Raw genomic sequence first — 23,524 nt, 5'->3', positions numbered from 1 at the left:
AAGGACAGTGCCTCACACATAATAACTAGTAGTTGAAAGAGAATGAATTAGTGAATGAGGACACCTTTACTCTTTTGGGTAATTACTTATCTTTCAAGAACCAAGGTCAGATGTTATATCCCTCAGGTTGGGTTACAATTAAATTTGATTCGTTTTTGGATCCTTAGGTTTAGGTTGGGACCTGGTACATGGTTCCTATATCATAGATGTTTGTCAAATCATAATAAGCTCTTGGCCAGGAGTTGATAACTACTGAAACTGAATGACAGGTATATAAACGTTCATTATACTGTTAAGTTTCCTTTTGTATATATTTGAAATTTTCCATAATAAGTAAGCTTAAACTTAAAACATTTATGTTCGTCTCAAGTTAGGCAGAAGTGCAGTCAAGGATGAGCTTGAGGCTTCTGGCTTGGGTAATCCAGTAGATGGTGGTGCCATTCACCAGGATGGACAAAGCGTACCTGCATCCAGGCTGGTGTGTGTGAGTGTGTGTGTGTTGGGAAGGTTCTTTCACACCCCAGCAAAATTTCTCAGAAGGTCAATAAAGGGGATGAGAAAATGAATTTAGATCTGGGCACTTTTAGTTTCAGGTACCTAGAGGGCTTCTCCAATCAGTTGCTCCACAGTTAGCATTTACAATAAATGGAAACCTCTGCCTTAGAGGAATGAACCAAGATAAGGTTTCTGGATGGTAACATTTCCCCTCATATCTTTGATGACGTCTTGGCCACTGACCACTGAGTACTACCCCACAATCCAGGGAGTAGTCTGCACAGCATGGCGCCCCTCCGTTCATTCCTTCACACTTTTCATCCACATTCTCTCTTTTTCCTTCTTTCTTATGAATTTCTACCAGGGAAGGCTTTATATCAGACATATGTGAGAGACCTTGGTGTCGCAGCTTTACCCTCAGCATCAGGGCTGGAGTGTTAAGAAACGTCTAGGTTTCAGTCTGATTTCAGCACTTAACTTGTGACTGCAGGCAAGTCGCTCTGCCTTTCTGAATCTCAGCATCTGCCTCTGAAAAATAAGGATAACAGTGGCGTCTTCATACGTCTGATGTGAGGATGAATGCCTGAAAGACTTCTAACACGGAGCCCGGCATAGTGTAATTGGTCAGTAAATACGATCTATTATTATTATTACCGACGCTGTGTCCTCATCGCCTCTCCACCAGGACGTCAGGGACTGCTGCCGCAAGAGTGGAGCAGCTGCCTCCTCGGAGCCCCTCCCCAGGCGGCCGCGGCCCGGCCACCGCCACAGCCCCTCCCGCTCCAGCCTCGTGGGTGCGGCGCGCGCGAGGGTGCGGACCCAGGGCCCGGTGGGGCGCTCTCGGTGAGTCCGGGGCCTCGCCGCGGAGGGCGGTGCCCGGCTGGGCAGGGGTCGGCGGAGGCAGGGGCAGAGCTCTGGGACCCGGGGACTCGGACCCAGGGCCGGCGGCTGGCCGGGGCAGCTGGGCGGTAGGGTTCTTTGAGGCCCGAAGGTCCCGCAGGGTGGGGCCCCCAGGCAAGCTGCGGCAAGTGTCGCCCGCGACGGGCTCGCGCGCCCGTGCCCGCGCGCGGCCCAAGATGGCGCCTCTCCGCGCAACCCCCCCAACCCCCCCGCCCCGCGCGCGCCTCCGCCGCTCGGGACGCGGCCCCGCGGCCCGCGCGCTCCAGGGCGGGGGATGTTGTGATGGAGAAGCCGCCGCGGAGCTGGAGCCCCGCAGTCTGAGCCACCTCCGCCACCTGGGCCTGGGGCCTCCCCACGCAGGTAAGAGCTGCCCCTGCCCGGGCCCAGCTCTGGAGGTCGGATCCCGAGCCCCAGCAGTCGGCGGATCCCGCAGCCCGTTCCTTTTGGTCCCTCGGTCTGGGTCCCCCAGTCAGGCCCCATCCCCCTGACGGTCCTCCCGCCGCGCGCATTCCGACTGCCGTCCTGTCCCTCCCTTGTAGGCTCCACCTCGGTCATCACAAGGCCCCCTCCCCAACCTTTTACCTCGTGTCCTTCGGGGCTGGAGAGGGGCGAGAATGGGGTACACGAAGCGAGGGGTCGATGGGGGAGGGGGATGGGGGAGGGGAGGTCTAGGGCTGGGAATGGGACGTGGGGTGAGGTGGGCAGAGCCTTTACGGTTTTCTGCAGGGTCCCTGGCCTGCAATCTGTCAAGCCGCATTCAGTTGCCCTCGGCGACCGAGGGGTGTGCCCTGGGGCCGGCTGTGTCCCCAGCTTAGACAGGAGGCCTAGCACTCGCAGAAGCACTCATTAAGAGTAGTTTTCCTACCGCCAATTCAGAGGATATTCCGAACCTATTTTGCATCTGCCTGTGCATTTCTTGCATTCCCAGCCGTCCAGCATAGTCCCATCTCTCTCTACTCTTCCAAAGCCAAAACCCTGCCTACACTTGCTGTCTCCATGTCTTCACTTCCCATTCATTCTCAAAACCACTTCATTTGGTCTCTGTTGCGGACATCCACCAAAACTGCTGGAGCCAAGGTCACCGGAGACCTCCATGTGGCCGGTTCCAAGGGACACTTTCCTATTTCCCCCTTTAACCTGTTAGTATATGCAGTGGTGTGCGTTAACTCTCCTGGAAGCATTTTTCTGGTTTCTCTTGTCCAGCATTGTCTGCTCCTTCATGGTCTCATTTGCTACCATCTCCTTCCCCTCCCTTTAGATGTTGGTAAAGCTCTTGGTTCTGTCCTGAGCTGTGTTCTTTCATTCTGTACTTTCTCCTCTCGTATTTTATTCCCTCCCAAGTCTTCAGATTTCATATCTATATATCTATATCTATATCTACATCTTTATACTGATGATTATTAAATGTATGTATCTGGCCCAGACCTCTTTTCTGAACTCCATATCCAGTTGCCCTCATGACATCCCCTTGAATCAAGAGAAATTCCATACCTACAGATCCCAAGCTGAATTATCTTCCATGTGTTCCCTCTCTACCCTTCTTCCAAATCTGTTCTTCCTACAGCTCCCAGAAATGGCTACTTTCCAATCAGTTATCCAAACTTGATTCCTGGGCAACATTTTAGATTAACCTCTCTCCCTCATCCTCTGCCTCTAATGTCACCAAATTCTGTCACATCCGCTACCTAAATATTTTTCAGATCCATTCATTTCACTCCATCCTCACTGCTACCAGATTTAATCTAGGCCAACACTCTTATTTCCCCCTCATTGCTCTAATAGCATATATTCTCTTGCCTACCTCCCATTAAATGCTCTCAACACAGTGTGATCCTTTAAAAAAAAAAATTGCAGCGATCTAATTATTTATTCATTCAGCAAATAAACTTTGAGCACCTTTTATATATCAGGTAGTGTTATGCACTGAAGATATAATTATGAACAAAATACACTGCAATCTTGTCCCACAATCCAGGAGGGAATCAAAATAAAATGACAAGTGTAATAAATACCATGAAGTGGATGGTTGGATGGTGCCTTGAGAATACACAAGGGCACAAGCTAAACTGGTCTGGGAGGTAGAGAGAGAGAACTGAGGAAGGCTTCTCTGAGAACGTGACATTTGAACTCAGATGTAAAGGTTGAGTTCGAGTTAGTTAGGCTGAGGGTTACCAGAAGGAGGTTCCAGGCAGAAGGGAAAAATCACATGTGAACACCTTGTGGAAGGAAAGAGCATGAGGTCTTCGAGGGATCAAAAGAAGGCCAGTGAGGCTGAAGATGGAGAGGAAGGCTGAGGCCAGTTTAAACTGAGCAGGACAGTTTAGGCCACGTTAATAATTTTGACCTTAAGTTCTTTGTCCTTGGTGTGGATTGTGATGACAGTGGATGCAGAGAGTAGATGAAGTCCAGAAATTTTCCTCGGAGAGAACATTATCAGTATCTGGGGATTGATTAAACGTGGGGGGTGGTGAGGGAGATGATAGTGTTAAGGATGGTACCCCTGCTTCTGATTTGTACAACAGGATAGGTGGTTATATCCCTCCATGAACCAGGATCCTGAAAGAGGACCAGTAAGGGTGTGGGAGAGAGAAACGTAAGCAGGCATGTTTGAGAAGCCTTTGAGACATCCTGGTGGAGATGTTGAGTAGGAAATTGAATGTACATGTCTGGAGCTTGGATGAGGGGTCTGAAATGGAGATGTAAATTTGGAAATGGGCAGTGTATAGGTGGCACCCAAAGCTATGGACACAAATAAATACTTACGTGGAATATTTGGTGAGAAAGAGAAAAGGGCATAAGAATAAGCCATGAGAAATCCCAGTGTGTAACAGCTGGTAGAGGAAGGTGAGCCAGCATAGGGGTCTAAGAAGCCACCAGACAGGAATTAGAGTGTAGGCAGAAAACCGGGAGATGTAGCATGAGGAAGCCATGGATGAAAGTTGGATGAGAAGCAGGATGTCGAGGAATGCTGAGAATACAACCAAGATTATGTGTGGGTTGGATTAGATGACATAGGGTCCTGCTGACCTTGGCAAGAGCTGTTACTGAGACGTGCTGGGAGTGGAAGCAGGATTGGAGAGGGTTGAGCAGTGAGTGCAAGGTGAGGAAATGACAACAGTGAGTAGAGACAAGTCTTTTCAAGAAGTTTGCTTGGGCTGGCAGTGGGGGAGAGAGAGAGAGAGCGAGCGAGTAGTTAGTTGCACTGGAGGAGTGTCAGTAAAGAAACATTCTGCATGTAAGTTGGTAGATAGTGGGTCCCATTGAGAAGGAGAGGTTGATTATATAGAAGAGAAAATGGATAAACAGTGGTATAAAATTCCTGGAAAGTCATGAAAGGAAGGAGGGAAGTAACAGATGAAGCAGTTGGTCTTAGGAAGAAGGATGAAAGGATAGGTGTTGAAGACAGCAAGTTTGTTTTTGGGGATATCCCTCAACTGGTGGCTTCTATTTCCTCTGTGAAGGAGGATTGGGAGGTCTTCCTCTGGGAGCAAGGGCTGGTGCAGGGGGTGGTCCCAGGAGAGTTGTGCTCTTGTCTCAACTTAAAAGTCCTTTCCTCGGGTGCCTGGGTGGCTCAGTGGGTTGAGCCTCTGCCTTTGGCTCAGGTCATGGTCTAGGGGTCCTACGATTAAGGCCGCATCGGACTCTCTGCTCAGCAGGGAGCCTGCTTCTCCCCCTCTCTCTGCCTGCCTCTCTGTCTACTTGTGATCTCTCTCTCTCTGTGTCAAATGAATAAATAAAATCTTAAAAAAAAAAAAAAGTCCTTTCCTCAAGCAGCTCTTTGCTGATATCTGGGCTAGAGGAAGACAGACTCTTACTCCTGTAGTGCCTTATTGCTCCCCATCACAATACTCCATCATTTAATCAACAAATAGGGAGTGCTCATCGGTGCCGGGGACTGGCCAGACACTGGCACTGTTCTGTACAGTAAGGGGTGGTTTCCCTGCTGATCTCTGTGCTCCACCAGGGAGGGACCATTGCTTTATAACTCATCACTCTTCCCGATGGCTAGCACAGTGCCTCGAAAATAGTAAGCTGTCAGGTTACAGGAGGCTTGACCTTGAGTGGGATGTGCCCCCCACCGCAGCTCCTTCAGGCTTAGCGGCCACTCTTTTAGCTCCTTTCCATGAGGGCTCCGCCCAGCTCCCTGCCTTGAGCCAGAATCCATGTGGCTCTTTCCATCCTTTGAGAGGCTTCAGGTACACCAAACCCCAAAATGTGCCTCTTTTTGAGGATCCTGGGCTGCTGGTCACCCTTTGACCACAATAAGTTAGGTGATGGCTCCACACAGTGCCTTGAGCCAGGTGCCTAGGCTTCAGTGCTAGTCACAGCAGAACTTCCTCATTTCTCCCCTAGTGCCTTCTGCCCTGGTGACCAGGGGGACAGGGCTGTCCTGGAGATGACCTGGCTCTTCAGCGCCCCAGCCTCACAGTGTATCTGCCTTTCCTAGATCTAGGAAAGAACAGCCTTTGGGCCAGCATGTCGGCTTACACTAACTCCCTCCCTTCCTTTTCTCCAGATCTTGGTCCTCGCTGCTCTGGGACCCCCTGCTTTCTTGGGTACCCTTCATCATTCTCCATTACCTTCCCTAACACTCCCATTGCCTGCTTTCAGCCCACAGGGCCACACAAGCTTATCTTGGTGTCTGCTCCAACCTCCAAATTCTGAGTTCTGAGCCTCCGAATTCCTCTTACTCTATGTCTGTCCCCTCCATCCTTCCTTCTGTCCACCCTGAGGGTCCGCACTGTGGCACATGCACAATGCACGCTCCTTGGTAATGGGAATGTGAAGTTGAGTAAGACAGTCTCAGGTGTTTGTTTGGAATGGGGCAGGGGGTATTGTGAGACATGGAGGAGGGAGCGTGAAGAGGGAGGACTAAACAGGAAAGGCTCCCTGCTTCGGAGCTGTGCTGCTGAGCCAAGTTTTGAAACATGAGCAGAGGTTCTCACATGGGGAGACAGGATTCCAGGTGGGGGTAGAGAGCACTGTAAACAAAGAGCCAGAGCTGTTAGGGTGTGACCCTTTGTGAGGCTGGAATGTCAGGTGTGAAGGAGGCAGGGAAGGGGGAGGAGGTCTGGGAGGTCATAGGGATTTGCTCAAGGAGGCTCCTGCTAGTGTGCACAGCCCTTATCCTGAAGGCAGCAGTGAGCCATCTGAGTTTTCCAAATGGGGAGTGACACAATCTGGTTTCCATTTTTGGAAGATTACTGTGATTCTAGGTAGTGGCAGAGCTGTTTATTTTTCTCTTTTATGCCAGTGACCATGAGTTTGCTTATTGCCCAGCTAGAGCCACACCAAGTGCCCCAGCAGTTCCACATGAAGCAGACACACAGACAGGAACATTTTTTCAATGCATGTCACAGATGTGCGCACAGAAATGTGCTAGGGTCTGGGCAGGGAGGCAGGATGGAAAAGCGTTATGCACTGCACCTGAGAGACAGGTAGCCTGAAGCCCTTCACTGGCAACCTGTGCTCAGGGCTGAGAACTACAGTGAGGTGCAGAGAGAACCAGGGCCGGGGGTCAGGGGGAGAAAGAACTCCTCAGTGGGATTTTGGGGGTGGGGAGAGAACTCTCAGGTGAGAAATAGGGGTGAAAGAACTATACAGTGGAAAGTCAGAGAGAGAGGTGTTCAGTGAGAGGCAGGCAGTGAGGGAGAGTTGTGTGCTGGGGACAAGGGTCAAGGAGGCCTTATGGGAGGACTCAGGGAGGGCATGGGGGAAGTGGACAGCAGGAGCTAAGGGGGCCAGGATGAGGGAGAATTGGGTAGTGGTTGGTCGGGGAGAATGGCCAGCGACGTGGTGGCAGTGAGGGTCCAAGTAGTAAGCACTTTACAGTAGGGGTCAGGGAGGGAGGGGAGTAGAGAAATGGAAGGTAGGGGAGATGGGGAGGATGCAATGAGACCTTGATGGTGGGATCACTGGGTGATGTGGCTGGAAGGACAGATAGGCAGAGAAAGTGATCCTCAAAGGCTTCTGGTGAGAGGGGTCCAAGGAGACAGGAAGTGGGGGGAGACTGTCACTATGGAACAGGAGATCCCCTCCCATGAAGGGCAGATGGGATTTGGTTGGGCCACCATGAACAGTGGTTGAGACACAGTAACATGGCCCAAGTGTGTTTTCTGAAACTGGCAGAGGAATGCTAAAATCAGGCCTGGAAGAGAAAGGAGGGCCTTTCAACAAATATTTATTGAATTCCCGTTCTGTGCCAGGACTGTGTTAAGCTCTAAGCATATGGCATTGAAAAAAAGAAAAAAATCTTCCACCATGGAACTGAAATTATAGTCATGAGGAGACAATCATTAAACAAATAGTAATAATATTGGTAAATACCTTGACAGATGGTGCTAGGCACCAAGGAAGGTTGGGTGTTGCTGAGAGAGGGCATGGTGACATGCAGTTTTAAAAGGGTGTCAGGGAAAGCCTCACTGAGAAGGTGATGTTCAGATTAAGACCTGAAGGCCTGGAGGGTACAGGTCAAAAGCCCCTTCAGTGAGCCACCAGACATGGGGCATTATAGGGTCTGGGAGGTGGAGTGGTGCCCAAAGTGAGGTACTTAATAGAAACACTCATCAAAATGTAGTTTCAGGGGCGCCTGGGTGGCTCAGTGGGTTAAAGCCTCTGCCTTCGGCTCGGGTCATGATCCCAGGTCCTGGGATCGAGCCCCGCATCGGGCTCTCTGCTTAGCGGGGAGCCTGCTTCCTCCTCTCTCTCTCTCTCTCTCTCCCCGCCTGCCTCTCTGCCTACTTGTGATCTCTGTCTGTCAAATAAAATAAATAAATAAATAAATAAATAAAATCTTTAAAAAAATGTAGTTTCATCCAGCCAAAGGAGCCATGAATTGGAGCTGACGGTCCTTCCTCTATGACCTTCCTTCTCAGGTCCATGCCCTTGAGAGATGGGTCTGCAGCTCATTCTCTCCTATTCTCACAGTCCCTAGTAAGGCTGGGCTTCAGGGCTGATTGAGCCCAGTGATTGAAGATGATAGGAATACTGCCTGGGGAGCTCACACTGGGACACTGTGGATAGCAGTGTGGCAAGAGGAAGGGGGCAGTCAGTGTCCAGTGTCCCGAGCACATGAGCCAGTCCCACAGCAACTGGGTCCCTGGCACAGTAAGCCCCAGTTGGGTCAGCTGGGGGTGGGCACGCACAGAGAGCCATTGTGTGGAGGCTCTGCCGTTGGGAGTGAGGGCAGAGCAGGGGCTGGCTGTGCCGGCTCAGAAAGCTCAGGACTGGGGACTTGGGCCCAGGGTAGACTATAGGCTTGGCTCTAGCCTTTGGTGGAGATGGTGGTTAAGTGGGTGGTGGTGAGTGGGGACAGGAGTTAAGCCTAGTCTTTGTCATGGGAAAATAGCTCCCAGGACACAGACCGGTGGGTGCTGGTCTGCTGAGCATGAGGGAGTCGAGGAGGTATAGAGCACAGCCTCAGGCAGATGTAGGGGTGCTGCTGTTCCCACCTGGAGGCTCAATGCGGTCTCCTCTCCTCACCCGCAGGATCTGCCAAGGCCATGTCTGTTCCGTCATCACTGAGCCAGTCGGCCATTAATGCCAACAGCCACGGAGGCCCCGCTCTGAGCCTACCCCTGCCCCTGCACGCTGCCCACAACCAGCTGCTCAACTCCAAGCTGCAGGTCACGGCTGTGGGACCCAAGGACCTGCGCAGTGCCATGGGGGAGGGGGGTGGGCCTGAGCCAGGCCCTGCCAATGCCAAATGGCTAAAGGAGGGTCAGAACCAGCTCCGGCGGGCTGCCACAGCCCATCGTGACCAGAACCGCAACGTGACCTTGACCCTGGCAGAGGAGGCCAGTCAGGAGCCTGAGATGGCACCCTTGGGCCCCAAAGGCCTGATGCACCTGTACTCTGAGCTGGAGCTCTCTGCCCACAATGCGGCCAACAGAGGGCTCCGAGGATCTGGCCTGATCATCAGCACCCAAGAGCAGGGGCCGGATGAAGGAGAGGAGAAGGCAGCAGGGGAGGCCGAGGAGGATGATGAGGAAGAGGACGAGGAGGAGGAGGAGGAGGACTTGTCTTCTCCCCAAGGGCTGCCTGAGCCCCCAGAGAGTGTGGAGGTGCCTCCCAGACCCCAGGCCCTTGCCGACGGTCCCCGAGATCACAGCAAGAGTGCCAGCCTCCTGTTTGGCATGCGGAACAGTGCGGCCAGTGACGAGGACTCAAGCTGGGCTACCTTATCCCAGGGCAGCCCCTCCTACGGCTCCCCGGAGGACACAGGTACCTTATGGAGCTTGACATGGGGAAGATGGGAGGGCAAGAGGGCAGAGGTCAGGCCTCTCCAAATCAAGGCCAGGGCCAGCCAGGGCATGAGCCACAGAGCCCATGTCCTCAGTCCTCAGCAGGCCATAACCGGGTTTTCCTGAACAAAACTATTCCTATATTCAGAGTGCTTGCACAAACTGATAGGTCCATCCATCGTGGACGCTGATGGATGGTGGACTTGTTGCATTTAGGGAGCACTTACAAGGTACCGCCCTCTGCTCAGCGTTATTGTACTGAATCCTCATAATTATGTTGTGAGTCTGATACTATTATGGGGCCTGTGCTACAGATGGTGAAAAGTCAGCCTGGAGAGGTTAAGTAGCTTTCCCATAGTCACAAAGTCTGCGTTCATAGTGGAACTGTGTCTAGACCGGAGCTCTTAGCCCTGCTTACCCTGCACTGGTGCATGTGGCACAGTGAGCCACGTGCACGTGAGCCAGCTTTTACCAGGCCAGGTTTGGAGGCAACAGCACCTCCCCACATAGGTCTACCCGGAAAGACTGAGGTCGGGGCTTGTATGCAGAGCACCACTCAAGGCATTGCAAGGATACCGTTTTGTATTCTTTGTATCAGGAATAGAATACTGACTAAAGGTTAGGAAATAAAGGAAGAATAAATAGATCCTTCTTTGTGGGGTTAGGCAGGAGGAGAAAGTAGAAAGTAGGTATTAGGACTCCAAGGACTGATCATTAAATGTGTCCCATTTAAATAAATTGAGTCTCTGTCACGTAGAGATGCAGACAGAGTTGAGGAACAGAGGACAGAGATGATGGGTCATAGCTACAAGCCTGGAGTTCTGTGGATTGGAGTCTAAGTAGAGCCTCGGAAGGACTCTGCTGTGCCCCTGGCAACAGGCACCGTACCATACCCCAAACTGGGAGCCTTTGCAGGGGAGCATGCTGTTCATGGAGCCATGGAGCCAAGGGCAGTGCATCATCCCCTTTCCTTTTCCAAAAACTTAATTATGGACATTTTCAAACATCTACAAAAGTGGAGAGACTAGAATAGTGAGCCCAATTGACCCATGATAACAGTTTCAGCAATTATCAGCACATGACTAATCTTGCTGCGTCTATACTCTGATCTACTCCAGGCCCTAGCCTAGGTAATTTTGAAGCAAACATTCAAATCCATAAGTGTTCACCCATGCATTTCTAGAAAACAAAACTCTTAAAACAATCCCCAGTACCATTATGTTGCATACAAAAATTTAACAGTAATTCCTTAATATTGTCAAATATCCGGTCAGTGTTTATGATTTCCCAGTTGTTTAATAAATGATCCCCCACTCTGCTATTTAAAAAGTTTTGATTATTTTGAATCAATAATCAAATAGTCCTAGACCTTTGATGGTGGATGTGTATCTCAAAGTTTCTTTGAGCTGTATTTATGCTTCCATCCCTCTGTCTCCCTTTATTTCTGCTTGCAGGTTATTGTGTTAAATTGGAGACACAGGGTTATTTGGCCTGGGTTTTCTGTGGTCTGAATTTGCAGACTATCTCCCTGTGGTGGCATCGAGCAGGTTTCTCTTCCCCTAGATTTCCTGCAAATTTGGTAGTGTGTTCCAGAGACTTGATCAGATTTGGATTTGAGAGTTTTTTTGGTGTTGTGCTTTTGCAAGGACACCTCATAGGTGGTATTGAGTACTTCTATCAAAGGCAAAGTCTGATTGCCTCTCTTTTCTGTGATGTTAGTGATTTTCCATGGTCATTGCTTGGACCTCCTTTGAAGGGAGCAGCTGCTGCTTCACTCTATTTATAGGGTTGGGTGAGGGGGAAATGTAGTGGCAATGGAGCCAGTTCATGACACTTTTCAAGGTAAACTGAAAACTGGACATTGATGTGAAATATCTCAATTTCTAAATATTAACAACCAACTCTGTCTTTTGAAAAAGCACCATGCAGGCCATACAAAGTCTGAGTCTTGTATTGGTCTATAGGTTGCTAGTTTGCAGACTCTGCCCTAACTTGGGGGGCTGGGGGTTTGAGTCAGAGGCCAGATACTGGAAGGCGTGATTGCTCAGAGGCTGCTGGGATGGTTAGTGCAGTAGCTGCACCTGTGAGCCTTCTGGGAGAAGGAGGCTGGCACTGCTGAAGAAGTGGGAAGGGCCTGCTGGGGATGGCCAAGGATCAAGCTTTGGTGGAGACTCTGGAAAGTGGAGGGAGTGGTGTGGTGTCAGCCTGGGGAAGGGGTCCAGTCACTGCTTACTCCTTTGTAATTGTGGTGCCATGATCCTGAAGGCCATGGAGAAAGTCTGGGCTCATGTAGGAACGGAGTAGAATTGAGCAAAACTTACGTTCCCCTTCCCAGCCTTAGGATCTCCACAAAGTTTTTGACTGAATAAGTGCCTGAATGAATGAATGAATGAATGAGTGAATGAGTGAATGAACTTAACTACCTGTGTTGGGTTCATACTTGGTGCCAGGCCTTGTCCTAAATGCTGAGAAGGCATACTATAGGGGACAGAGGTTCCTGTCCTCATGGCACTCACAGTCTAGTGGGGGAGACAGAGATAGACGGGCGGCTCTGATCAGCATGGTGAGCACTGGAGTGGGGAAGGTGCAGCAGGGGGACCCAGCCCTGCCTGTGTGTGTGATGGGGGAGAGGGGGTGGGTCAGTTTTGAGACATGACCTTACATTATGCCTGAAGGAGGAGTGGGTGATAGTCCAGTGAAGATTGAGGGAGGGAGGCTGGGCTTGGAGAGGATGAGGGGCACGCCCCGCAGGGAGAGAGAGACAAGGGGTGGAGGGTGATCAGAGGTAAGGCTGAGAAGCAGAGGTTAAGGGCTGAGAACAGCACACAAACCCAGGGAGGAGTTTGGGTTCTATCCTGAGGGCAAGAGAAAACAATTAAGAGTATTAAAGTGGAGGAGAATAGTTTAGCATTTTAGAACAGTCATGTGGGCTGTAGTGTGCAGTCCAGATTGGAGGAGACTAGGCTGGAGGAGGGAGCCCACCTGTGAGGCTGTTGTGGCGATCCAGGGAAGAATTGCAGGTAGTAGCTTGGACTCCTGTAGTGACATGGGGATGGAGAAGAGGAGAGAGCATTACGTGATTCACTGACTCCCGAGCAAATGACTACACCGGTTTCACCATGAAGACATGCGTGGATGGATGAAAGAATGATACACAAACCTTTAAATCCGTGTGTGAGTGCCTGAATGAGTTGACGCAAGAGTGGAGATGTCCATTCTGGAATAAATGTGTGCATGTGGCGGCAAAGGCTTTGAGTGGGGCTCTGCTTGGAGGGAGATATGCCAGGCTCCAGAAGGGCCTCCCAGATGGTTGGGGGGAGGGGGGGAGAGCAGCCCCTCCAGGACAGATCGGAAGGATGACGCTCTTTGAAGCAGGAAGGTACAGGCTAACAGGATGGCAGATGGATTGGTGTTCGTGACTCAGTCAGAAGATGAATTGGTCCCCAGATTCAAGAGGTATATGATCCTTCATGAAGAAGGGTGTGGCTGTGGAAGGCACGGTTGCCCTCAGTGCCCGTGTTCCTGGAAGATTTGACAGGAGAGCCCTGAAGGTGATAGAGGGTCCCTGGGAAAGAGTGGACATTCTAATTCCTTGGGGCATGAGGAAAGGGGAGGGTGGAGGGAGACGAGGTGGTAATGGCTACCTAGAAGGCTGGACAGGCAAGAAGAGCCCCTCCTCTGTGGGCCCACCTCATTTGCAAACAGGGTGGTAAGACATCTTGCTGAAATAACTCTCCCATCAGGTGTGCAGCCACCTTGGGTAACCACACCTGCTCCCAGCACCCCTGTGCCTGGTTGCCCAGCAGCCTGGGTCTGGGGACTGCCTGTATCCTCAGTGCTGCCTCTTGGACCAGTCAGGATTCCTTGTTTCCCTGGTAACGGGAAGCACGTCAGCAGTCTGGGCACTCCCAGCCGTCCTGGTGCTGCGGTTGCCGAGGAGACGCTGCAGCCTAGCTGGGCCCTGGCAGGTGAGGGGGGCTGTTCTGGTAAGCCCCAAGCCCATCCTCAAGCTTGCTGGGGCCCAGCCCTCAAGGCCCACTTTGGGGCTCAAACTGCAGGACAGGTTCTGGGCAGGGGAGGGATCCCTGGGAGCCCTGAAGCCACACCCTTTTTGTGCTGAGAGCTCCAGGCTTTGCAGAGCCCCAGGTGGCTGAGGTATTCCCAAGGCGCTGAGCTTCCTGGTGTCCCTAAGACTAGGTTTGACTGTGGTGCTGTGGTGCCCGTTGTGGGGTGGGATGGAGATTCAGGATTGGGGGAGGGGAGCCAGGATTAGAAAGAAGAGATGTGAGCAGGAAGGGCTGGGGTCTTATGAGGACCTTCCATCCCCATGCAAAGGAGGTCCCCTCCCATGGTGGTCCTGGCCCCTCCTTAGTGAGCGCCAGGTGGGGGAGGATCTTGCCTGGCAGGCGCTCTGCCCTGGTGAGAAGGGGGCGGGATGAGCTTTTCTCTGCAGCCCAGCACCAGGCTGTGAGCCCAGCTGGCTGGGCTGGAGGGGCTGTGAGGAGGGAGGGTGGAGGAAGGAGGGGCTGGGAACCAGCGCCATGTTCTCCCAGGACTTCTTCCTGGCCATCATCCTGCAGGACAGCAGCCCAGGTGAGGGGTAGCCCGAGTCTCGGCTTGATGTGGGCTGGGGCTGGGTGGGGAGGAGAGGCAGAGGAGGCAGAATCTGGCTTATGGAGCTGGAGTGGTGTGGCTCTGCTAGAAGAAGAGGGGTGTATGTCACAGGTATGTGTACATGTGCAGAGAATTTTGTCTGCATATGTGTGTGCCAGAGGTTAGGGTATGAGTGTCTGTGGTATCTGCACACATGTGGCAGAGGTTGACTGAGTGTGCATTCACTGTCTGGGTGGTACCCACACATGTGTGGGGGGTTGTTGTGGGTGTGGCTTCTTCACACGTGTGATGGGAGCTGATACATACACCTGTGTGTGTATACCTCTGCGTGTGGTGTCTGCCTTAGGCTATGGCTGGAGTTGGGGTGTGTGTGTGTGTGTTTGCCCTTGCTCATGTGTGTGCATCTGACTGTGATACCTGCCGTCTCTGCTGATATTTTCTGTGTGATGGCTGCACAGGATCATAGTAGGGCTTGTATGTGTTGTGTATCCTAATGCACACATGTGCACGGGATCTGCTGATAAGTCCGTGTACTTGAGAGATGGATATGCATGACAGGAGGTCAGTTAGGGTCACCCAGTCTCCTTCTCTTCTCTCTGCCTCCCTCCTTCCCTCTATGTGGGCACATTAGCCAGGAGCAGGGTCCAGGAGGAGACCTGAGTCATGTCCCCGGCTGGTGGTCCCCCATGTTGTGACTCCAGACTGCAAGCTCTAGGAGGAAGCAGGAACCTTGTGTTGGGGCCTTCCCCCATCTCTTCCTCTTCACCATGGGGTCTCCGCAAGGGGACTGGGCATAAGTACCTACTGTCTGCTTGTTGGGTGGGCAGACCCTCATCAGTCCCCCCACCCAGCAGATTCCTTCTGGAACCCCAACGCCTTCGAGACGGATTCCGACCTGCCGGCTGGATGGATGAGGGTCCAGGATACCTCAGGGACCTACTACTGGCACATCCCAACAGGGACCACCCAGTGGGAGCCCCCGGGCCGGGCCTCTCCCTCACAGGGGAGCAGCCCCCAAGAGGAGTCTCAGGTGAGCTCACAGGCCTGTCTTTTGTCCAAGGGTGGAGGGGTGGTGCTGCTAGAGCCAGAAGAGCCACTCACTTATCACTCCCGTCCCTCTTCCTAGCTCACTTGGACAGGCTTTGCCCACAGAGAAGGCTTTGAGGATGGAGAATTTTGGAAGGTGAGGGGACCTGCTTCACAATGGGCGAGCTGGAGAAGGGACATCATTTTGGCCCTGACTCCTCTCTCCCTTTCCCAAGGATGAACCCAGTGAGGAGGCTCCTATGGATTTGGGACTGAAGGACCCTGAGGAGGGGACATTGCCCTTCCCAGCTCAGAGTCTCAGGTGAGTGGGAAGGCATGATACAGTGTGCTGGCCAGGGAATGGATCTCTCTGGGAGGGGCCATAGGACAGCTTCATGTTCAGGGATCTGTACCAAGTGTTACCATCTTCCTCCAGCCCAGAGCCATTACCCCAAGAGGAGGAGAAGCTGCCTCCACGGAATGCCAACCCAGGGATCAAGGTTTGTTCAAGACCAATGCCCGTTCCCCACGTTGGGGCTCCTCTGTGTGCAGGAGACCCCCTGTGTCATGTTCTGGGGGGGCATCTCTGGTCTCAGGAAGCTCTCCAGGTCCTGAGTTAGGAGCTCTTCCAGTCTTAGCACAGATCCCTGTGTCTGAGCCAGAAGCATGTCAGAGTCTAACTCAGCCAATCCAGCACTTTGGCAGGGGGTCCATCCAGGTTTGGCTCAGATGCTTTCTTGTACTGGCAGGGGTCTTGTCTGAGACCATCTCCCTCCCACCAACCATATCCTGTTTGGGGAGCTTTTCAGTCTTAGCTCAGAACACCCTCCCAGCTGCCATGTTCTGAGTCAGAAACTCCTCTGCTCTTAGCAGAGAGCATCCTGTGTTGGGGGGTCCTCCGGTTGTACCTCCCACCCCCTATTCTGTGTCTGGCAGTGTTTCGCCGTGCGCTCCCTAGGCTGGGTGGAGATGACCGAGGAGGAGCTGGCTCCTGGACGCAGCAGCGTGGCTGTCAACAACTGCATCCGGCAGCTCTCCTACCACAAAAACAATCTGCATGACCCCATGTCTGGGGGCTGGGGGGAGGTAAGGGCTCAGCTGGTGGGTACGGTTCAGTGGAAAGGGAAGGGAGCTGTGAGAGAGAGAGAGCATGAGAGAGCTGGATTGCCCAAACAATGACTGGGGGAGGGAGGTGACAGCCCCCGCAAATGACAGCCCAGTGAGATGGGTGTGCAATCCCAGGTGGTGGCCTGGGGAGATGGTTTCTAGCAGTGACCAGATCACGTAAAACCAGATCATGTAAGAGATGACAGACGTGACTCGAGTAGAGTGAGGCCTGCAGGGTGGGTGGTCTCACACCAGGGCCAGGGGCCCAGAGCTGTGGCTGACCTTCCCTGAGCTGGAGGTGGCAGAGATCGGCCACCTCCCCAGCTGGGGCTCCACTGAGTGCCTGCTTCCTGGGCCCACAGGGAAAGGACCTGCTGCTACAGCTGGAAGACGAGACACTAAAGCTGGTGGAGCCGCAGAGTCAGGCGCTACTGCATGCCCAGCCCATCATCAGCATCCGCGTCTGGGGCGTCGGGCGGGACAGTGGAAGGTGGGAGATGGGCTGGGGATCCTCGGGTGGGGGTGCATCCCGCAGTCAGAGTGGGGGCCCTCCTTCCTAACTCTATTCTTTGCCTCTCTTGTGCTGCCGGACCCAGAGAGAGGTACTTATGTCTAATTTACCTTGACTGTTCCTCTTCCCACATCTGGACCAGATGCCTCAAAGCACCGAAGTTCCCCTATTCTGCCCTGCCCCTTCCTGCCCGCTGTGCTGGCCCATCTTCCCCCACCTCGGCATGCTTGCCTGTCTATGCCCCAGCCAGAAGGCGGCACCCACGGGACACCAGCCCGAGGGCAGAAGCCCTGAAGGAGTTGCAATGGACAGGGAGGGCCAGGGTGGGGTAGGGATGACACCTCGCACTGGATGGCACTGGGAGACACTGAGGTGCCCCTCCCCCAACAGGGACTTTGCCTACGTAGCTCGAGATAAGCTGACCCAGATGCTCAAGTGCCACGTGTTTCGCTGTGAGGCACCTGCCAAGAACATCGCCACCAGCCTGCATGAGATCTGCTCTAAGGCACGGCCCCCTCTGCTCCCTGGACTAGCTGCCATTTGCTCTACAAGGATGTGGGTGGGGTCATTGAGTGGGGGTGGGGGACTCCAGAGCAATGAAGACCTAACAGACTCTCCCTTGCTCCTCCCCTCCTCTCCTCAGATCATGGCCGAAAGGCGTAATGCCCGCTGCTTGGTAAATGGACTCTCCCTGGACCACTCTAAACTGGTGGATGTCCCTTTCCAAGGTCAGTGCCACAACCCTGCCAGGTCCAGCTCAGCTTTGTCAGCAAAGGTGAAGTGACTCAGGAGGAGGCACAAACTACTACGTGGACATGGGCACATGGAGACTAAATTCTTTGGATCAAATAAGTCAAAGGGAGATGGGGAAGGGGTGGAGGTAGGGCCTTGGCTGGGTGCATATCCAGCTTATGCCCTGGTGGTGGGGACTGAGAGTGAGCAAGGTCTGCCACCACGACTGATCCCTCTTTTCTTTCCCACAGTGGAATTTCCAGCACCTAAGAATGAGTTGGTACAAAAGTTCCAAGTCTATTACCTGGGGAATGTGCCTGTTGCTAAACCTGTTGGTATGTGCATTCTTCTTCACCCAGGGACCACCACCTTGATCCCAAGGCTATGCCCACCCTCTGCCCCCTAATGCCTTTTTTACCAGAACTTCCTCTTGCTTGATGTCACTCTGCCCTTTAAAATGCATCCCAGCTTGTTGTACCTCTGTCCCATCTGCACTCTGTGTTCTGCCTATAGTAGCGGTTCGCATGCCTTCACTGAGTTTGAACCAGTGACCCAGGCACATTGGGAGATGCACTATTGCATCCCATGAAGAAGCTTTGATTGGTTTGGGAGGCAGGTCTTAGATGACTGTAAATACTAGGTAGCAGCTGGGAGCTGGGTTTGGTACTGCAGTGCTAAGGATGATAGGCTGTGAGCATCTAGAGAGGAAGCAGTGAGCATAACCGTGACATGCTTTATTGCTTGTGAAGTACTTACTTATATATCATTTAAGACTTGACAATCCTGTCAGGATGGGATTATGGTAATACCCATTTTGTAGATAAGGAAACTGAGTAGAGACTGTCTGGTTGTCTCTTATATTTCCAGTGCTTTCACAGTACCTGTTATTTATTTGCTCATTCACTTAACAAATTCCTATGAAGCCCACCTTGGGCTGGGTCTTGGGAGAACAATGGCCACAGCTTTTGTGGAGGTTACAGAAGGTTACAGCAGAAAAAAAACAAAAACAAAAACAAAACAAAAACAAAAAAAAAGGAGTTAGTCGAATAATCATATTAATAATAAATGTATAATTATTAACTGAGTTATTCACTGAAAGAAAGTAGCAATGTGCTATAAAACTATGTTGGAAAAGACTTTCTTGAGAAAGTGACATTTGAACTGAGATTAAAAAAATGAATGGGAGCTAATGTGGTAAACGAGATGGAGATAGGAATAAAGCAGGGGAAGAACTCTCCAGGCAGGGTGAACAGTGTAGAAGAGGACCCTAGTGGAAGGCACTTTGGTACTTCAAAGACATTGAGAGAAGGCCACTGGTGCCAGAAGAGGCTGGGAGCTGGGTGGCACTCAGACATTATGGGATGTCAGAGGCCACATTAACCATTGGTTCTTCATCCTGAGAGCAGCAAGGAGCTATAGTTGAGTTTTCAGGAAAGCACTTGGCATAATCAGATTTGAATTTTGTAAAAGCTGGCTTTGGCTATACCATGGAGAAAGATGTTTAGCAGGTGGAGGTGGATGTGAGGAATCAAGTAGGAGGGTCTTGGAGTAGCCATGGCCGATAAGAAGAGTATCACGGAATATGGTGGAGCTGAAGAAGAGTGTGCAGATTCAAGAGGTGTTAGATAATTAAAATCAACAGGTCTTGGTGATTGACTGAATGTGGGAGGAGAGACAGAGATACTCAGGCTGACTCCTGACTTCCTGGCTTTGGGAATTAAGGGATGGTGACACCATTCTCTAAAGGTAGCAGACACTGGAAGAAGCCAGTTTTGGTATGGAGATTGGAGTTCAGTTTCAGACATGCCAAGTTTGATGGGGAAGCTGACTGACAAACTTGGGTTAGCAGTTGGATTCACAGAGGAGAGGATTGGGTTACAGATTAAAGTGTGGCATTATTGGGTTATAGAGGTAATCAAAGCCGTGAGTGTGGCAGCCCACAGTGAAAAGAGAAATAAGGCTAGGCCTAGCTTTTAGACCTTCCAGCACTTAATGGACAGAGAAATTATAAGGATTGTGAGAGCAGAAGGAGAGAGAGGGGGAGGCAAAAACGAGGCCACTTCAAGTAGTGGTCAGGTGTCATATCAAAAGATACTTAGGAAGAGCTCAACTGTTTGGTGGCTGGATAAATGAACAGACAAATGCAACAATGAATGAGACCTGCCTCAGATGACATGGCTAGGAGATGGTAGGCCTAGGACTCAAACCCGGTCATCTTTAATTGTCTGCTCTTCCCCTCAAACCATGCTGACTTTAATGACCAGCACCTTATGTCCTATAAGGGAACCCATCTTAGAAAGGGTGGTGATTGAGCTAGGGTTAGAAAGATGGCCTGGATTTGCAGAGGGGAGTTGGTACTCCAGATGGATTCAAGGCAGTGCCAGATACATGGAGCTGGAGGTGAGAAAATCATGCTTAGGGAGCAGGAAGGAAGCTTGGCTGACCTCTACGCCTTTGCTTCATTTCTTCCTCCTTTCACCCTCAACTTCCAAACCCTTGTTGCCTCTTCTAGTTATTACCCCTATTCCCCTGTCAACCCACCACCTCATGTAGGTTCTCATACGATGAAGCTACTGTCTGCGATCCTTGACTGCCCTTCTGCTGCCCGTTACCTCGACGGTCTGCTCTATTGAGTCATTTACTGCTAAAGTCTCATCCTCCCTTTTTAACCTCCAGGAGTTTAACATTGGCTCCTCATGAGGCTGCAATATTGATTCATTCATAAATCATTCATTTATTCAACAAGTGACTATTGGATGCCTGATCTGTGCCAGGCACTATTCTAGGTTCTTGGTACACATTAATGAACAAAACTGACAGATTCTTGCCTTCAGGTAGCTGACATTCTAGCCAGGAGAGACAGACAATAATGAAATTATATAGTATGTTGGAAGGTAACAATTGATATAGGAAAAAAAAAATGCACAGTAGGGTAAGGGGGATTCGGAGTGCAGGGCTAGGGGTCAGGGTAAGTTTTTAATCCTGCGTTGTCACCAAATATGGCAGATTGTTTCTAGGCCACATTGTTCCACTACTTTCCCCACCTCTGTGCTGATCCTCCCCATGCTCCAAGGCCAAGTGCCACCCACACGCCCTACGAGCTTATTAAATGGTTTGACTTTGATATCTTGTCCACACTTATGGTCTTTGAGATTTGCCACTGACTGGCATAAATGTCAAACACATCGCAGCCCTTGCCAATCGGACCAGACCACTCAGGAACTGCCTGTGTTTTCACCCGTCTGGACTCCTAGCTTACTTGGTTATACAAGTTTGGAACGCATTGGCCAGCTTTGCCTTGAGGGTGTCTTGCTCAAGCGTCTGGAATTCCTTAAGTAGATAAGCCCTGTGCTGGGATTGGGGACACAGAGATGAAATAAACTTGCCTTCTGTCCTTGAGATGTGCTAAGAGTTGTCCCAGGAACATTCCCTCTCTGCCCTGCAGTAGGGAAGGCTTCCTGGGTGGGGCCTGGGTGAACCCTAAAGGAGAAGAATTGGGAGTTTCTCACACAGTCTAGAGGGAAAGGGCACTCCAGACAGAGGCTTTTCCACAGTTACTGCCTGTGTCCCTTGAGGGCATCCTCTTTCTTACTTTGTATTCCCCATCTGCCTAGCAGGGCATTTGCCAAGATTAGGTGTTAATAAATGCTACATAAATCATTTGAAGCTCAGGGAGCAATACAATATGAGGCTTGACAGCTCAGATGAGGCCAGTTTTTGGAGGACTTGCATGCTTGCGAGGGGAATTGGGCCTTGATCCAGCCAGAGGTAAGATGATCAAGGCCAAGATGAGGGAGGGCTTTTGAGGAAGTTATTTGTCCTCTTCCTTGTCCTCTGCCCACAAAGGGTCCATGTGGTCTGCTCCTGTGGGAGCCCAGAGGCCCTGAAAGGGGCGAGAGGGCCCAGGAGTGGACCACAGAGCTGCATGTCTTTACATTGGCAGTTTCTTCTAACCTCTTAGCTGTGAAGGTAAAGACAGTAGATCACACATTCATGAGTAGTACAGGGACTAGAACCCATGCCTCTGCCATGCCATTTGTTGCTTCTGCCCTGGTTCTCGGCCAAGTGCAACCAAGAGTGAAGTGTTTAATGGCAGTTTGAGGTATAGGAAGCCACTCTTTTACAGGGGGATGTTGATTGATCTAAAAGCTACAAACCTTGCGTAACTGTCCTTTTAGCACATTATAGAAATTACAGAAATTTACTGAATCCAACTAAGATTTCACAGTCCTTCTAATTCTGAAAATAGAAATAAAGAGAAGGAGCAGGGGAACTGTAAGCTTCAATTTCCTTATCTGTAAAATGGTGATAAAAGAATCAATTGATTGTTGTGAGGTGTGCATGGGATTGTGCACTGTAATGACTGGCATGCACTGCGGCACACACAAGTCTACATACCTCAAGTGGATATAGAACAAAACAAAGGTTGGGTCTTGGGAGAGGAATGGCTTATAGGGGCTGATTTGGGAGTTCTTATGGTACAATGCAGTAAATGTCTGAACGTGGGTGAACACTGAGAGCCAAGATAAGGGGAGGTCAGAGCTTAGGCGGGGGTCAGTTCATTTTGAAGGTTGAAGGAAGAGGCTGAGTCAGGTGAAGAAAGCCAAGCCTAGGATTCAATATAGAAGAAACCAGAAAAGTGCTAAATCACTGAAGCCAAGGAGGAGGGCACCAAGGAAGGAATAACTGTGCAGCATTATACAGCGCTGTGGACTGGTGAAGTGGGGATGGAGCAAAGCCCTGGGGTATCCTCTCCCCACCCCTAGTGGTGTCATGTTTGTGTCCTTATCTTCCAGGAGTGGATGTGATAAATGGGGCCCTGGAGTCTGTCCTGTCTTCCAGTAGCCGTGAGCAGTGGACCCCAAGTCACGTCAGTGTGGCTCCTGCTACCCTTACCATCTTGCATCAGCAGGTAAAGACTGGGGTGGGAGAAGGCATGGCTGAGCTTTGCCATAGAGGGGAGCCTGGGGTGGTTGAGGAAGAGCTGCCAGTAAGGTAGATGTGCCCCAGTGGAAGAGAGGGTTGGGCTGTTCCTTTCTAACCGGGTTCCATCCCTCCAGACGGAAGCAGTGCTGGGGGAATGTCGGGTGCGTTTCCTCTCCTTCCTGGCTGTGGGCAGAGATGTCCACACATTTGCATTCATCATGGCTGCCGGCCCAGCCTCCTTCTGCTGCCACATGTTCTGGTGTGAGCCCAATGCTGCCAGCCTCTCAGAGGCCGTGCAGGCTGCGTGCATGGTAAGTGGGTAGGGTGGTGGTGTGATGACGCCCACCTCACAGGGGGCAGGTTGGAGAGTGACTGCCCCACCTGCCTCTTTGCAGCTCCGCTACCAGAAGTGTCTGGATGCACGCTCCCAGGCCTCCACCTCCTGCCTCCCAGCACCCCCTGCTGAGTCTGTTGCCCGGCGTGTAGGGTGGACTGTCCGCAGGGGCGTTCAGTCGTTGTGGGGTTCCCTCAAGCCCAAACGCCTGGGGGCCCATACCCCCTGAAGCCCTCAGTTCTTCTTCCACCTGCTTGCGTTGGGTCCCCGGGAACTCAAGGGTATGGGGCAGGGAGGGGCCCTGGAGGCTATTGTTAGGCCTCAGCGCCCCCCCCACCAAAGTGGCCCCTCCCCAGTAGCTGGGGTTCCCTGCTTAGGGGCTGGGGAGAGAGACCTAATCCCTGCAAGGAATTGACAATACTGGATTGATAAGGGGAGCTAGAAGCAAGGCCAGCCCCGGGCTCTCCACCCCCACATTTCAGGTGGAGCAGGAGGAACTGGTCTAGGCCAGGCCCCATCTTGGTAGGGTCCGGCAGGGGCAGGAGGGGACTGGTTCAGGCATGGGTCCCCTCCCCCCTGTTCCATGAGCACCTCTGCTGTACTGATATCACTAATAAAGTCTGTCTGCCCTGCTAA

The 23,524-nt window shown here is 51.7% G+C and overlaps 1 protein-coding gene across 8 annotated transcripts; it reads left to right on the top strand.

Annotated features, from left to right (window-relative positions):
- Window positions 1-1,187: 1,187 nt before the first annotated feature.
- APBB1 (amyloid beta precursor protein binding family B member 1) lies at window positions 1,188-23,524 on the top strand. Of its 8 annotated transcripts, none has more exons than XM_047692917.1 (15): window positions 1,188-1,338; window positions 8,884-9,618; window positions 15,104-15,282; window positions 15,379-15,435; window positions 15,515-15,600; window positions 15,715-15,778; window positions 16,215-16,364; window positions 16,748-16,875; window positions 16,982-16,987; window positions 17,287-17,401; window positions 17,540-17,624; window positions 17,880-17,963; window positions 22,425-22,540; window positions 22,689-22,865; window positions 22,950-23,524. In XM_047692917.1, the coding sequence occupies exons 2-15, from the start codon at window positions 8,898-8,900 to the stop codon at window positions 23,115-23,117; spliced, it is 2,136 nt and encodes a 711-aa protein (XP_047548873.1). In that variant the 5' UTR covers window positions 1,188-1,338; window positions 8,884-8,897; the 3' UTR covers window positions 23,118-23,524. The 8 variants fall into 8 exon arrangements, with proteins under 8 accessions (XP_047548873.1, XP_047548868.1, XP_047548871.1 ...); XM_047692912.1 differs by lacking the exon at window positions 1,188-1,338 and adding an exon at window positions 1,416-1,755; XM_047692914.1 differs by lacking the exon at window positions 1,188-1,338 and adding an exon at window positions 1,419-1,755 and having other exon boundaries at window positions 15,107-15,282.

The sequence above is a fragment of the Lutra lutra genome, chromosome 10 (assembly GCF_902655055.1).
Source record: "Lutra lutra chromosome 10, mLutLut1.2, whole genome shotgun sequence".
In the NCBI taxonomy this organism is placed as follows: domain Eukaryota; kingdom Metazoa; phylum Chordata; class Mammalia; order Carnivora; family Mustelidae; genus Lutra; species Lutra lutra.
This window is presented reverse-complemented; position numbering and strand designations above follow the sequence as displayed.